Below are 15,987 nucleotides of genomic sequence, written 5' to 3'. Positions count from 1 at the left end.
AGTATTCATTGTGTGTATGGGAGCACCCACACTGATGGATTGAGTAAAATTGATTGAATTGAGCGAAGAGTTCTACTATTACAGCCTTCTAAGCAGTTTAAATCACCGTGTGGTGCCACAAAACCATGAGATAGAAAATCTTCATTGGTGAAGCACTTTTCCCTATCCAGCTACTAGGTGGTCCATCTGTATTGAAAGACCTCCAAAAGTACCTTTTTAATGATGACTGTTACCAATTGAGTTTATTGTAACTTGATATTAAATCACTACTATAATATTAAAAATTCAATAATCTATTGCTTAGACAGATTTTGGAATATAGCAGTACTATGGAGGAAGAACATAGGGTTTGGTAACAGTGTGCAGTGGAATGTGAGGTTTAATTTTGTGACGGATTCTTAGTTTGTGGAACCATACTGCAATGAGATGCCAATGAATTGTTCATGAACATACAGTAATTGCTGATTTTTTTTTTTTTTACAGGCATCCTAGGATGCACATAAAGACCACACTTGTGGACGCCCATCTGTACTGCATGAAGAAATGGGTTCTGGACTTCCTTGTGGAAAACAAGTAAGAGATTATAATACCAGTATTTCACAATTCGTTCTTAAGTGTTCTTGTGAAATTTAGTTATAAATTTCCCTGGCATTCAAAATCATCTAACTCTATCAGCATAACCCTCTCTTCCCTTCTCCCTCATGCTTATCTAATCACCCCTTAAATGCATCTATACTATTCGCTTCAACCACTCCCTGTAGTAGCAAGTTCCACATTCTAACCACTCTTTGGGTAAAGAAGTTTCTTCTGAATTCCCTATTTGATTTCTTGGTGATTGTCTTACATTGATGGCCTCTAGTTTTGCTCTTCCCCACAAGTGGAAACACTCCCTCTGTATCTACTCTATCAAAACCTTTCATGGTTTTAAAGGCCTCTATTTCTGGTATCATCCTTGTAAATCTTCTCTGCACCCTCTCCAGTACCTCCTATATCCTTTTTATAATATGGCGACCAGAATTGCACACAGTATTCCAAGTGTGGTCTAACCAGGGTTTGAGACAAGTTTAGCATAACTTCACTACTTTTCAATTCTATCCCTCTAGAAATAAACCCTAGTACTTGGTTTGGTTTTTTGTGGCCTTGTTAACCTGTGACGATACATTTAGTTATTTGTGCTCCTTAAACCCTTTGTTCCTCTACCCCATTACAATTCTTATTTTCCAAGTAATATGTGACCTCCCTATTTTTCTTACCAAAATGTAATACCTCACATTTATCTGTGTTGAATTTCATTTGCCAATTATATGCCCATTCTGCAAGTTTATCAATGTCTTCTTGTAATTTGTTACAGTCCTCCTCAGTATTGGCTTCCCTCCCAATTTGGTGTCATCTGCAAATTTGGAAATTGTGTTTTAGATTGCAAGGTCTATATTCTTTGAAAATGCGCAGATGTAATCCGTCTGGACCAGTGGTTTTATCCTCTGAGTTTCATTAGTTTATTTAGTATATCTCCTCGTTTTATTTTAAATGCAATTAACTCATTACTAATCTCATCATCCAATGTCATCTCCACCTGTTTTATCTCCCTGGTAAATATTGAAGCAAAGTAATTATTTAATGGCCCAGAAATTCCGGTCGGAGGCTTCCCGCGGGCGTAAGCCCCCGACCTGCACAAACAAACCGCGCCGACCGTAATGCTCTGGGCCGGCATAGAATTCCGTTGATGTGCCTCCTCAAACTGCCGGTGTGCAGGGCACGCGTATCCCAGGGGCGCAGCTAGTTCACAGCGTCCCTGGGATCACGTGGGCCATGAAGAGCCAATTGGAGCAGGGAATCTCCATTCATAGATTTGACCGGAAGACCTGTCAAATCTATGAATAGAGATCACCCTCAAAACATAAGTAAAACTTCAAATAATTTTTTTTTTTAAAACATCATATTTTTAAAATGACTATAAATTACATAAATTAATTATTTTAAACAAAAATTTAAATTTTTTAAGTAAGTTTTTAATGGGGCTAAAAATAAACTTACCTTTAAAGTATTTAAAAATGATAAATAAGTGTTTAAAAAAAAATTCTTTTACTGATATCACCTCTTACCTTGTTAAAAGCAGGCCTTGCGCCTGCTTTTCCAGTCGCAGCTGCTACCGACTTACCCGGACTGCATCAACCTTGAAAAAAACAGAAGTTCCAGGCGTACGCGCTGCCTCTCCGGCGCAGGCGTTTGACCTGCAAACCCCTTCAGAGAACAGAAGTTCTGGTTTTCAGCACATGCGCAGTGCATGCGTGAAACCGGCACTTCTGTTGGCCCTACGGGTGAGTACACAGCGCGTACACGCCCGTAGGGAACGGAATTTCAGGGCCATAATATCTCTGCCATCTAATAATAATAATAATCAACTTTATTGTCATTGTTAGTGCACAAGTGCAGTACAACGAAATGTAGGCTTGCGGCTCCCAAGAGTGTACATTTAGATTAAGACATTTAAACATTCAACATTCATTTGGCTTGTAATACATTAACATAAGCATAATAAAGTGCATTGGCAGATGTGCAGGCTTTAGAGTTTATTTGTGGAGTTCAGTAGGATGACAGCCCTGGGAAAGAAGCTGTTCCTAAATCTGGTCGTTCGGGTGCGAATGCATCTGTAGCGTCTCCCAGATGGCAGGAGGGCGAACAGACTGTGGCTGGGGTGGGTAGGGTCTTTGATGATGGTCCGTGACCTCCGTAAACAGCGTTTCTGGTATATGTGTGCTCTATGGTCGGTAGCCGGGTGCCGGTAATGCGTTGGGCAGTTTTGACTACCCGCTGCAGGGCTTTCCGGTCATAGTAGCTACAGCTGCCATACAATACTGTGATACAGTTCGTCAGGATGCTCTCTATTGTGCAGCGGTAAAAGTTAGAGAGGATCAGGGGTGACAGGTTACATCCCTTCAGCCTCCTTAGGAAATATAGGCGCTGCTGGGCCTTCTTCACCAGAGAGGAGGTATTGAGGGACCAGGAGAGGTCTTCTGTGATGTGGACTCCAAGGAACTTAAAGCTGTCCACCCTTTCCACCACAGCTCCATGGATGTGGATGGGGGTGTGACTTCCGCCTTTAGACTTTCTGAAGTCCACAATGATTTCTTTGGTTTTCTTGATATTGAGGGCCAGGTTGTTATCGGCGCACCACTTCACGAGATGCTGGACCTCCTCCCTGTAGGCTGACTCATCGTTGTTGGTGATCTGGCCTACCACCGTGGTATATCCGCAAACTTGATGATGGTGTTGGAACCATGAACAGCCACACAGTCGTGGGTGAAGAGGGAGTAGAGGAGGGGGCTCAGCACACATCCTTGTGGGGCCCCCGTGTTCAGGGTCAGCGGGGGGGGGAGGTGTGGTTACCTAATTTGACAGACTGGGGTCTGTTTGTTAGGAAGTCCAGGGTCCAGTTGCAGAGGGAAGTGTTCAGGCCAAGAGTGTGGAGTTTGGTGGCCAGCTTGTTGGGGACGATAGTGTTGAATGCTGAGCTGTCTCTTGCTGCCTGTGGTATTATCCTGTCCATCCCTTACTGGCCCGATTCCCATCCCGACTTTTTTTGTTGATGTGCCTGTAAAATATTTTACTATATTTTGTTTTATGTTCCTTAATTTAATTTCATAGTTCCTCTTTGCCTTCCTAATTTTTTTTGACTTCTCTCCTAATCCCTTCATATTCTCCCTTATCGTGCTCTTCCCCTGCTGTATTTAGTGTATGCCTCTTTCCTTACCTTCAATTTTTCCCTTATGGCTTTATTCATCCACGGTGTCTCATTAGTGTTTAGCTTGTTCTTGTTTATTAGCGGAATATATTTTTCCTGGACTCTGGTGAACATCGTTTTAAATGTTTCCCATTGCTGTTCTACATCATTGTTTGCCAATAATGTTGTCCATTTTTATTTTTCCAAGTTCTATTCTCAGCCCCTCAAAATCAGCTTTTCGCCAATCTATTACCCTGGCCTTTGTCATACCCATGTCCTTCTCAATTATTATCTTAAAGCGAATTATATTATGGTCACTATTGCCTAGATGTTTCCCTACTTTTACTTCTCTTATCTGCTCTGGTTCATTCCCCATTACTAGATCTAATAGCGAACCCTCCCTTGTTGGGCTTTTTACATATTGGGTTAGAAAGGAGTCCTGTACACATTATAGGAACTCCATTCCCTTATCCCCTTTACCTACCTCTTCTGTCCAATTAATATCTGGGTAGTTGAAATCCCCCATGATGATTATTCATGTTTTTTACTCATTTCCCTAATTTGTCTGCATATTTCTTCCTCCACCTCCCTTCCACTATTAGGTGGTCTGTAGACTACCCCTATTAGTGTGATTAATCCTTTATTATCTTTTATTTCTATCCACATGGATTCTATTTCTGCCTTACTGATATCTGCGTCACTTTTTTCTACTGCCATTATGTTACCCCTAATAAGTACAGCTACTCCACCTCCCCTTTTCCCCTCTCCAACTTTTCTAAATATGTTATACCCTGCAATGTTTAATTCCCAGTCCTGATTTTTCTGTAGCCATGTCTCAGTAATCCCTACTATGCCTGGTTCCTTGCAACACATGATTGCCTCCAGCTCCCCTGTTTTATTACGGACACTGTGCATTGCTGTACAGACAGATTAACTCATTTTTAATAGCAGTTCTTTTCACTTTATTTTTAACCACCTTTTTAAACTCCCATTCTATAACTCTTATTTAGTCCCTGGCTATCAATGTCCTCCCTTACTTTACTCTTTCCTGTGCTCTCCTTTCCTGTTTTGTTTATATTTAGTCTGGTTTCATTTCTTGTAGATCCCTCAACCCCCGCGCCCCCCCCCCCCACCATCTTACTAGCCACCTCCCTATTTACCCTTTCCGCTAGGACACGGGTCTCATCCCGGTTCAGGTGGAGCCCGTCCCATTGGTACAGCTCCTTTCTGTCCCAGTACTGGTGCCAGTGTTCCATGAAAAGGAACCCCTCTTTCCTACACCAGCTCTTTAGACACGTGTTAATTCTCCTGATCTGACTGTTTCTATTCCAATTTGCACGTGGCTCGGTCAATAATCCAGAGATTATTACCCTCGAGGCCTTGCTTTTTGATTTTTGCCCCTAACTCCTGATACTCCTTCAGCAGGACCTCCTCCCTGTTTCTACCTAAATCGTTTCTTCTGACATGGACCATGACAACTGGATTTAACCCCTTCTTTTCCAAACTCCTCCCCAGCCGCCTCAAGATATCCCTTACCCTGGCACTGGGTAGGCAACACATCCTTTGGGATTCTCATTCTTGGCTGCAGAGGAGGTTATCTATCCCCCTAATTATAGAATCCCCTGTCACTACCATATTTCTATTCTGCTTTCCCACACCACCTCCCCAACCCCGGACAGCCTTCTGAGCCACGGTGCCTTGGTCTGCATTGTGGCTGTCCTCCCCGCAGCCGTTCTCCTTGTCTGCACAGGTAGTGAGTACATCGTACCTGTTAGACAGGACCAGTGTCTGCAGGACCTCCTTCTCAACCTCTCCTAAGTCCGCGCTACCCAGCAATCTAACAGTCACATCCTCCCCTTCCTGAACCTGTGCTTTCCTCTGGGGTGTGACTGTATTCTGGATAAAACTATCCTGAAATTCCTCCCCTCCCTTATGTTTCGGAGTGTCTGTAACTCACAATCCAACTCAATGACTCTGAGCCGGAGTGACTGAAGGCAGAGATATTTCCTACAGATTTGGGAATCCGGGACTGTCTCGCTGTCCACAAACTCCCGCATACTACAGTCCCGACACACAGCCTGCCCTGCCATCTCTGGACTTTATTTATTTGTTTATTTAGTTAGTTAAAGTTTTTAATCAAATGATTATTTATAGTTATATTAATTATTTCGTTTATCTATTAAGTTAATATTTAATAATTTAATAGTTAAAGTTCCCCGGCTCTTAGTTTAAAGACAAAAACAGCTGTACTACTCGCCCACCAATCACCTACCTGCTGTCCTGTGACATCACTCCTTGATTTTTTTTTTTGCTCTCCTCCACTCCCGTTCCTTTTATCCCCACCGCCCTCACTGTGCTCTCGGGCCTCGGGTCACCACTCCTTTTATCCCCACCGCTCTCGCTGTGCTCTCGGGCCTCGGGTCATCGCTCCTTTTATCCCCGCCGCTCTCACTGTGCTCTCGGGCCCATAATATTGGCCCTATGATACTAAAATAAATTAGCTTGGCTCAGCAATAGCACTATCGCCTCCAATTCGGAACTGTGTGGGTTCAAGCCCCACTCCAAGACTTGCATGCACAATCTAGATTGACACATCTGAACAGTACTGTGGGAGTGCTGCACTCTTGAAGGTGTTGTCAAGGTTATACCTATGTCCTATCCGACTGTTTGGGTGGCACTTTTTCAAAGTTAATTGTGGTATTTAGCTACTCTCAGAAGGACTCGCAACTGAGACACGCTGGCATCTATACTGCTTATTTATGCAAGTTTCTGTAGCTTTGAAACAAGTGAAAGGCCCTAGAAGATCAGTCAGTTAAAATGGCCAGTCTTTGACAGGCATCTTTGGCTATCAACAAAGATTGTTTTCAGTCACTGTTGATAACTTGATATTCTGTATTAAATAAACAATGGACAGTCTGTTGTTTATCCATAGATCTAAGGATGAGCCCAATCTGGGGCCTTCTGTGGTTGAAAGCTCAGTGGGCAGATCCCTGACCACACAGACATAAGGTAGGTAGCAGAGAAGTGTCTCTGAGAAAGAGCAGTAAGAGAAAGGCAGGACCCCATAGCTTTAGAATAGCTTAGTTTGAAAAATATTTATGCCTAGGATGTCTATATGATTGCGTATTTATTATTTTCATATAAGCCAGGGAGCGTAGGAAATTGTTCTCACAATAAAAACTGTAATCAATTCATTTCATTCCTGTATTTTATGTAAAATAAAAGTTTGTTGGTTTGAAGTCAATCCTTCTCTCGATAGAGTTCTTTTTATTCTGCCTTCTGCAAAACAAGAATGCAAAATGTGTGATATTTCAGTAGTCGATAACATTTTCATGCTATTGTTTAACTAAGTATTGGGTAGTAAAAGGTGCAGATAGTGGTGAATACGAGGCACATTTATGAGAGCGACTGGTGATGCTGAACACGAGAGTATCTAGTGCAAAACATGAAAAATGGGACATTCCCACTGTTCAGTTTAGTCCATGTCATTCAGAAGTTGCTTTTGATTGGCTGGAACAGATAAATGTTGGTACAGGTGACAAAGACCTAAGATAGGGCACTAAAGAAAGAAAGTTTTTTGCATTTATATAGTGCCTGTCACAACCTCGGATCATCCCAAAGTGCTTCACAGTCAATGAAGCACTTTTGAAGTCACTGTTGTATTGTACAAGTGCAAGCCAGAACCACCCAGTGAGTTAGTGCCTCAGCAGCCTCAGCCATGTGAGAGCACTCCGAGAAGATAAGCATTGCACTTAAGAATAAACTATATATATTATATATATATTCTGTGTCTGTGTATACAAAAAATACATTTCAACCCATACACTTGTATAAGTATACAAAAGAATCTTTATTATTACACACCTTTTGTAATAACAGTTTTCACAATCCCCCTTGAAGCTCAGTTACATTCAATGAAACAGTATGTACCTTATTTAGACAATCCCTTGATAAAATCATTTATATACATGAAAGATTTGAGCCATGTCCATCACACTTTGTGACCAGTCCCAATTTCCGTGTCACACTTGGGGAACAAAGGGATAAGAAAGAGAAAGTAATTTCCTGTTGGTTTCACTGAAACATTCCCAACAACAGAAAACACTTCTAATTGATCTCAGGTGTGTATGTTTGCCGCAATCATATTTCGTGGTCTTAAAGGAAAATGTCAGGTTACAGTCAGCTTCCCATTAGCAACAAAATAATGCATTATGTATTATGTGGTGTAATGCTCCTGCCTTTATAATATAGCATATCCTTTATTGTGAGCAGTGCTACAGGAAATGTGCTAGTAACATAAAGTTTAAGAATAGGGAAAAACTTATTTGGGTCAATACATCTGTCATTTTTGGGTATTCTTAACCCCTAGCTGGTCCCCATATCCCTCAATCCTTCACTCCAGAAACTCATGTAGTTGCATGTTGGGACATATTACTCGCTTCAGTATGGTAACTTATCGCATATTTTCAGGATTGTGGAATAAAGGCTTTGCCAGTCTCAAAAAATTTGTAATAATGAGATTTGACTACCTATATACATATATTTCTGTACCCATTCCCAAATAAACATCATAAAAATGGAATCATATTACCATCAAAGCCATAAAACACATTGCTGAGAAAGAACACAGGAGAACATTGTGAAATTTTATTTAATATTTAAAAAAATGTATACTATTTTCTCAAACAAGTTTACTTAGGCCTACAAAAGGGTTCCTGTCTCTTTGAAACTATCCAGTAAAGTATCTTTCCAAGTTTTCTTTTTGCTGTTAATGTAAAATTGTACAGAAATAAACTTAACTATACAAATGTTTATTTAAATTCCAAGTTTTTAGTAACAATAAAAGCAGTCAGAATGAAATATCTCTTTAATAAGACCAAACATACGGTATGCAGATGGCAGATAGGTATTCACAGTCTAAGCTCTGAGCCCCTTTTTAGAAATTTGTTTTTATTATTTCTTGAAATGCATCTTTCAGACAGCTGTATTTGGACCACCAGGTCCAGCATCGAATTTTGCCAGGCCCTCCCAGGCTTGAGGGCCATGCCAGGAAACCTACGTGACAGTTGTGATAAAGGGGCGCTCAGGGAAAAGTTAATAGTTTAGTCTGGACCCCACCTTAATGTAAACCTAACAGGGCCTCCTTGTAAGGAGCGCACACACTGAAGCACAGACCTGCCCAGCATGCATAAAAAAAGATGTTTGATTTGCATGAAGGTTATTCGGGAGGGCTTGCGAATCTTTCACTCTCACTCACTGTGTTGATGGCCTCCAATAGACGCAGGTTGTCTGGGAAATATGAACATTATGTATGTGTACATTATTATTGGATGTAGATTTGTACTTTTGTACCTGGAGGATAACCTAAAATGTACTTTTAGTCCGGGTAAGCCGAGCTTCCGGTCGCCTGTCACTTTAATTCTCCGCTCCACTCCCTCTCTGACCTCTCCGTCCTTGGCCTCTTGCACTGTTCCAACGAAGCTCAATGTAAGCTCGAGGAACAGTACCTCATCTTTCGATTAGGCACGTTACAGCCTTCTGGACTCAACATCGAGTTCAACAATTTCAGACCATAACCTCTACTCCTATTTTTTCACATGGCAGCTGTTGATGATTCTGCCATTCCCATTTACAACTCATCTAGACTCATCTTTTGTTTCTTAACTTGTCCCATTACCATCTCCTTTTGCCTTGCACCATCATCCCTTTTGTCTTTGAATCTCTCCTGCCTTCCATCCTATCACAGGCCTACCCTTTTGTTCTTTCCTCCCCTCCCCCTTTCCCTGCCCCTGCACTTGCTTAAAAGATGTTACATCTCTAACTTTTTCCAGTTCTGACGAAAGGTCATCGACCTGAAACGTTAACTCTGTTTCCTCTCTCCACAGATGCTGCCTGACCTGCTGAGTATTTCCTGCATTTTCTGTTTTTATTTATTATATAAAATACAGCAACTGCAATAGAAAACTACCACATTTTTTCTTTAAACTAAGGAATTAGTACTAAAATGTCAGGACGCTCTGTCTATCACTGTGATAGTTTCCAATGATTGGAATATTGAGTTTAAAAACATGAAAACCTTTGTCTGTAGGTAATTAAAGTAAGCAAGTATTGCTTTTAAAGTCTCTATCTGAGCCATTAAAATTAGGAATCACTCATCTAGTCCCTAATCTGTGCTGAATTAGCTCTTCTCATTTAGAATCGTAGACTCGTTACAGCACAGTAGAAGGCCATTGTGCCTGTGCCGGCTCTCTGCAAAAGCACTTCAGCTAGTCCCAATCCCCCGTCCTTTCTCCGTAGCCCTGCCATACTTTTTCTTTCAGGTACTTATCTATTTCCCTTTTAAAAGCCACGATTGAATTTGCATCCACCACCCTTGCATTCTAGATCATAACCATTCACTGCATAAAAAAAGCTTTTCCTCATATCGCCTTTGGACCTTCTGCAAAACACCTTAATCTGTATCCTCTGCTTCTCGACCCTTCCGCCAATGGGACCACAGTCTCAGAATAAGGGGTTGGTCATTTAGGACTGAGATGAGGAGAAATTTCTTCACTCAGAGGGTGGTGAATCTTTGGAATTCTCTACCCCAAAGGGCTGTGGAGGCTCAGTCGTTTAGTATATTCAAGACAGAGATCGATAGATTTTTGAATATTAAGGGATTTGGGAATAGTTCAGGAAAGTGAAGATGAGGTAGAAGATCAGCCATGATTTTATTGAACGACGGAGCAGGCTCGAAGGTCCAAATGGCCTACTCCTGCTCCTATTTCTTATGCCTAGACCTCTCATGATTTTGAACACTTCTATCAAATCTCCTCTCGATCTTCTCTGCTGTAAGGAGAACAACCCCAGTTTCTCCAGTCTATCCACGTAACTGAAGTCCCTCTTCCTGGAACCATTCTTGTAAATCTTTTCTGCACCCTCTCTAAAGCCTTCAAATCCTTCCTAAAGTGCGGTGCCCAGAATTGGACACAATACCCCAGTTGTGGCTGAACCAGTGTTTTATAAAGATTCATCATAACTTCCTTGCTTTTGTACTCTATTTATAAAACCCAGGCTCCCATATGCTTTTTTAACCACTTTCTCAACCTGTCCTGCCACCTTCAACGATTTGTGCACATATATCCCCAGGTCTCTCTGTTCCTGCACCCCCTTTAAAATTGTATTCTTTAGTTTATATTGCCTCTCCTCGTTCTTCCTACCAAAATGTATTACTTTGCACTTTTCTGCGTTAAACTTCATCTGCCACGTGTCCGCCCATTCCACCAGCCTGTCGATGCCCTCTTGAAGTCTATCCCTATCCTCCTCACTGTTCTCTATACTTCCAAGTTATGTGTCATCTGCAAATTTTGAAATACATTCAAGTCCAAATCATTAATATATATCAAGACAAGAAAAGCATATTTGTGCCACTGAAAATTACCCAGGGTTCCCATTTCTGTTACCGTGCAGAGATAAGGAAACGAGAGAGCAGATAGCAGAGATACTAGTTAGATAGATAGATAAATAGATTCCATAGAAGAGGGGACATTGCCAGAGGACTGGTGGATTGCTAATGTTGTTCCTATATGCAAAAAGGGGGATAGAACAAAGCCTGGAAGCTATAGACCAGTCAGCTTAATCTATACTAAAAGAAGTGATAGAAGAGCATCTACAGACAGAAAATATAGTCAACTGGATTCTGAAAGACTAAGTCATGCTTAACTAACCTGATAGAATTATTTGAAGAGGTAATGGAAAGAATAGACAAGGGTAATGTAGTACATGTCATATACTTGGATTTTCAAAAGACCTTTGATAAGCTAACATCTTTGACTCATGACAAAGGTTAGGGCATGTGGAGTCAGGATACAAATAGCTGAATGGATAGCAAATTGATTAAAAAAATAGAAAGCAGAGAGATGGGGTAAAGGGTAGTTACTCAAATTGGAGGAAGGTAGAAAGCGCTGTTCTACAAGGATCAGCGCTGGGACCACTGTTGTTCATAATTTGCATTAATGATTTGGATTTAGGAACAAGTAACTCACTATCAAAATTTGAAGATGATACCAAACTAGGGGGTATAGCTAACGGAGGAAGAATGCAACATAATACAAGAAGACATCAGAAAATATGCAGACTGGGCAGTTAAGTGGCAAATGAACTTCAACATAGATAAATGTGAGTTGATGCATTTTGGTAGGAAAAATAGAAATGTCACCTACACCTTAGAAAATAAGAAACTGAATGGGGTAGAAGAGCAAAGGGGTCTAGGGATGCAGCTGAACAAATCATTAAAAGCAGCATCACAGGTTAGCAAAGCAATTAAAAATGTTAACAAAGCACTGGGATTTATTTTTAGGGGTATAGAATTCAAAAGTAGTGATATTATGTTAAACTTGTGCAGGACCCTGATCAGGCCACACTTTGAGTATTGTGTACAATTCTAGTCTTAATACTATAAACGCACTGGAGAAAGTGTAAAAAAAATTACAAGGATGGTACCAAAACTGAGAGATTACAACTATCGGGAAAGATTGAATAGGTCGGGGCTTTTTTCTTTTAGAAAAGAGAAGATTTAGAGGTGACCTAATAGAGGGCTTTAAAATTATGAATGAATTGGACAGGGTAGATGTAGAGAGAATGTTTCCACTTGTGGGAGAATCCAAAACTAGGAGGCATAAATACAAGATAATTACTAATAAATCCAATAGGGAAATATGGAGATATTTCTTTACTCAGAGTGGTTAGAATGTGGAACTCACTACCACAGGAAGTGGTTGAGGCAACCAGCTTAGATACTTTCAAAAGGAAACTAGACGAGTACATGAGAGAAAAATGACTAGAAAGATATGCCGAAAGGCTGAGATGAGGTAGATAGAATGATATGAGACTCGTGGCATATAACACCAACACAGACTAGTTGGGCTAAATGCCATTTTTCTGTGCTGTATAATCTATGTAATGCAAACTATTGGAAGTACATGTTTGTGAACATGGGTTACAACAGGATTGAAGTTGCCTGTGATGTCCTTCACAGTGAGTTAGTTGTTGGTACTCACTTGACGCACACATAAATAATAGGCACTTGGGTAGAAGAGTCAGATAACAACACACGAAACTGTACCCCAGCAAAAGAGTCAATGCTTTTCTCAATGTATGTACAGTGCAACCTGCTTAAATCTGTGTAACTTTTGCCAGCAACAAAAGTACAATAAATAGACTGCATTTAATCAATTTGTCATTAAAATCAATGGTTGCTGCAGTTAGTCGAGGTTTACAGGCACAAGTTTTTTTTTATATGCATGGTATGAGTATACTAAACAATACTATAATTAGCTTTTAATATGATGAAAGGTCAGCTGGCCTTCATTATTTTCTTTCTAAACAAAAAGGGCCAAGTTAGATGCCACAGAGTTGGCTTTTTGGCAAGGGGCAATCAAAGAGATTGTTTGGAGAGAAGCAGAGTGGAATAGAAACCGGGCAGCCAAAACGACGACTCAGAAAATGAGCAGAGCCACAGCATCAATCTGTCCCTAAATTGGCAGTTCCACTGAGACTATAAGGATACCTAGTGTGGAAAAAGTCACACTGGTGCACTGGAGGGGTAGATGTACTTCCGAAGCTCACTTCTTACATTGTGAAATATGCCTCCGTTTCAAACTGATCTCGCTTTCCTGCTGCTTGGTGAAATCTTAAACACAGAGCTCTTCTGCTGAAGATTGACTTTTGGGTAAACAGGCTCCCCATAGAAATATAATCCAAATCCCTTCGACATTATACTGAGACAAAAGACTATAAACAACTGCATCTTTCACAATTGCATTAGATCAACATCCATTCGCAGGTTATCAATTACTTGAAATGTTTGTCTACCAGTAATTTCAGTAAAGAAATTAAAGGCAGCAGATTAGTTAATGGAAAAGAAAAGCCCATTTTGAACTATCGGCGAAGACCAGTTTCACCCCCAATGTGTAGTATCTCAGTACATGCCGTAACCATTTAAATGTGCAGTTCCCCGCCACCACCCACCCCCCCCCCCCCAAAAAAAAAATTGCTGAATTCCACACCTGCACATGAACATAAGAAATAGGAGCAGGAGTAGGCCATTCGGCCCTTCAAGCCTGCTCCGCCATTCAATGAGATCATGGCTGATTTTCTGCCTCAACTCCATTCACCGGCCCTATCGCCATATCCCTTGATGCCCTTACTAGTCAGAAATCTATCGACTTCTGTTTTGAATATACCCAATGACTGAGCCTCCACAGCCCTCTGGGGTAGAGAATTCCAAAGATTCACCACCCTCTGTGTGAAGAAATTTCTTCTCATCTCAGTCCTGAATGGCCTACCCTTTATTTTGAGGCTGTGGCCCCTGGTTCTATACTCCCCAGCCAAGGGAAACATTCTCCCAGCATCCATCCTATCAAGCCCTATAATAATTTTGTATGCTTCAATGAGATCCCCTCTCATTCATCTGAATTCAAGAGAATACAGGCCTAGTTTACTCAATCTCTTCTCATACGACAGTCCCGCCATCCCAGGAATCAATCTCGTGAACCTTAGTTGCACTCCCTCTATGGCAAGTAAAGCCTTCCTTAGGTAAGGAGACCAAAATTGTACACGGTACTCCAGGTGTGGTCTCACCAAGGCCCTATATAATTGGAAGTAAGACTTCTTTACTCCTGTACTCAAATCCTCTTGTGATGAAGGCCAGCACACCATTTGCCTTCCTAATGGCTTGCTGCACCTGCACATGCACTTTCAGTGACTCATGTACAAGGACACCCATTTCTTTCACCATTTAGGAAATACTCTGCCTTTCTGTTTTTTCTACCAAAGTGGATAACTTCACATTTATCCATTTTATATTCCATCTGCCATGTTCTCGTCCACTCACTGAGCCTGTCGAGATCCCCTTGAAGCCTCTTTGCAAGTGACACTGCCACCTAGTTTTGTATCATCAGCAAATTTGGAAATGTTACATTTAGTCCCCTCATCCAAATCATTGATATAGATTGTGAATAGCTGGGGCCCAAGCACCGATCCTTGCAGTACCCCACTAGTCACAGCCTGCCATCCTGAAAAAGACCCGTTTATCCCTACTCTTTGTTTTCTGTCTGTTAACCAATTCTCAATCCATGCTAGTATATTACCCCCAATTCCATGTGCCCTAATTTTGTTCACCAACCTCTTGTGTGGGACTTTATCGAAGGCCTTCCGAAAATCCAGATACACCACGTCTACCGGTTCCCCTTTATCTACTCCACTAGTTACATCCTCAAAGAACTCCAATAGGTTTGTCAAACAGGATTTCCCTTTCATAAATCCATGTTGACTCTGCCCAATCTTCTTATTAGTTTCTAAGTGCCCAGTTATTGCATCCTTTATAATAGATTCCAGAATTTTTCCAACTACTGATGTGAGGCTAACAGGTCTGTTGTTCCCCGTTTTCTTTCTCCCTCCTTTCTTAAATAGCGGGGTTACATTTGTTATCCTCCAATCTGCAGGAACCGTTCCAGAATCTATAGAATTTTGGAAGATGACAACCAATGCGTCCACTATCCCAATGGCCACCTCTTTCAAAACCCTAGGATGTAGGTCATCCGGTCCTTGGGATTTATCGACTTTTAGTCCCATTAATTTTGCTAGTACTGTTTTTTTACTAATAATAATTTCTTTAAATTCCTCATTCTTGTCACGCCCTTGGTTTTCTCGTATTTCTGGGAGGCTTTTTGTGTCTTCCTCCATGAAGACAGAAACAAAGTATTTATTTAGTTTCTCTGCCATTTTCTCATTCCCCATTATAAATTCTCCTGTCTCTGACTGTAAAGGACCTATATTTATCTTTGCCAGTCTTTTCCTTTTCACATACCTATAGAAGCTTTTACAATCCATTTTTATATTTTTCGCTAGTTTATTCTCATATTCCATTTTTCCTTTATCAATTTCTTGGTCCCGAATGACACGAATAACATTACATATTTTAAAATTTACATTTTCTTTTACAAATGCACTTACTATTTTCTGCAGTGTGCAAGTAACCACAACTCTCACATTTGCCTAATACAGGCATGTGCAAATTACTGTTTCAATCCCCGTGTTTAGCTATAACAAAAGTAAGAAAAGAATGAAGAAAGTAGCTTGGCATTCCTTCTCTTGCACTACATGTTGTGAGAAATGAAGCAAACCGTGCTTATTGTATTGTTCAAAAAGCATGTGGTATTTGCCGCTCTTGGCTGCATTAAATCTTTCAGTCGCCTTCTTATTTTATTGTAACTTTGCTCTGTGTA

General features: G+C 40.9%; 1 protein-coding gene across 5 annotated transcripts in view; it reads left to right on the top strand.

Annotated features, from left to right (window-relative positions):
• Nucleotides 1–15,987, top strand: part of eif2b3 (eukaryotic translation initiation factor 2B, subunit 3 gamma) — a 156,701-nt gene that overhangs the window by 77,547 nt on the left and 63,167 nt on the right. For all 5 annotated transcript variants that reach the window (XM_085983128.1, XM_085983130.1, XM_085983129.1 and 2 more), the window contains exon 6: nucleotides 484–573. In XM_085983128.1, coding sequence (XP_085839254.1) covers nucleotides 484–573 — 90 coding nt within the window. The remainder of the gene's footprint in view (nucleotides 1–483; nucleotides 574–15,987) is intronic.

The sequence above is a fragment of the Somniosus microcephalus genome, chromosome 3 (genome assembly GCF_052327205.1).
Source record: "Somniosus microcephalus isolate GS21.2 chromosome 3, FLI_Smic_1.0, whole genome shotgun sequence".
NCBI lineage: Eukaryota > Metazoa > Chordata > Chondrichthyes > Squaliformes > Somniosidae > Somniosus > Somniosus microcephalus.
This window is presented reverse-complemented; position numbering and strand designations above follow the sequence as displayed.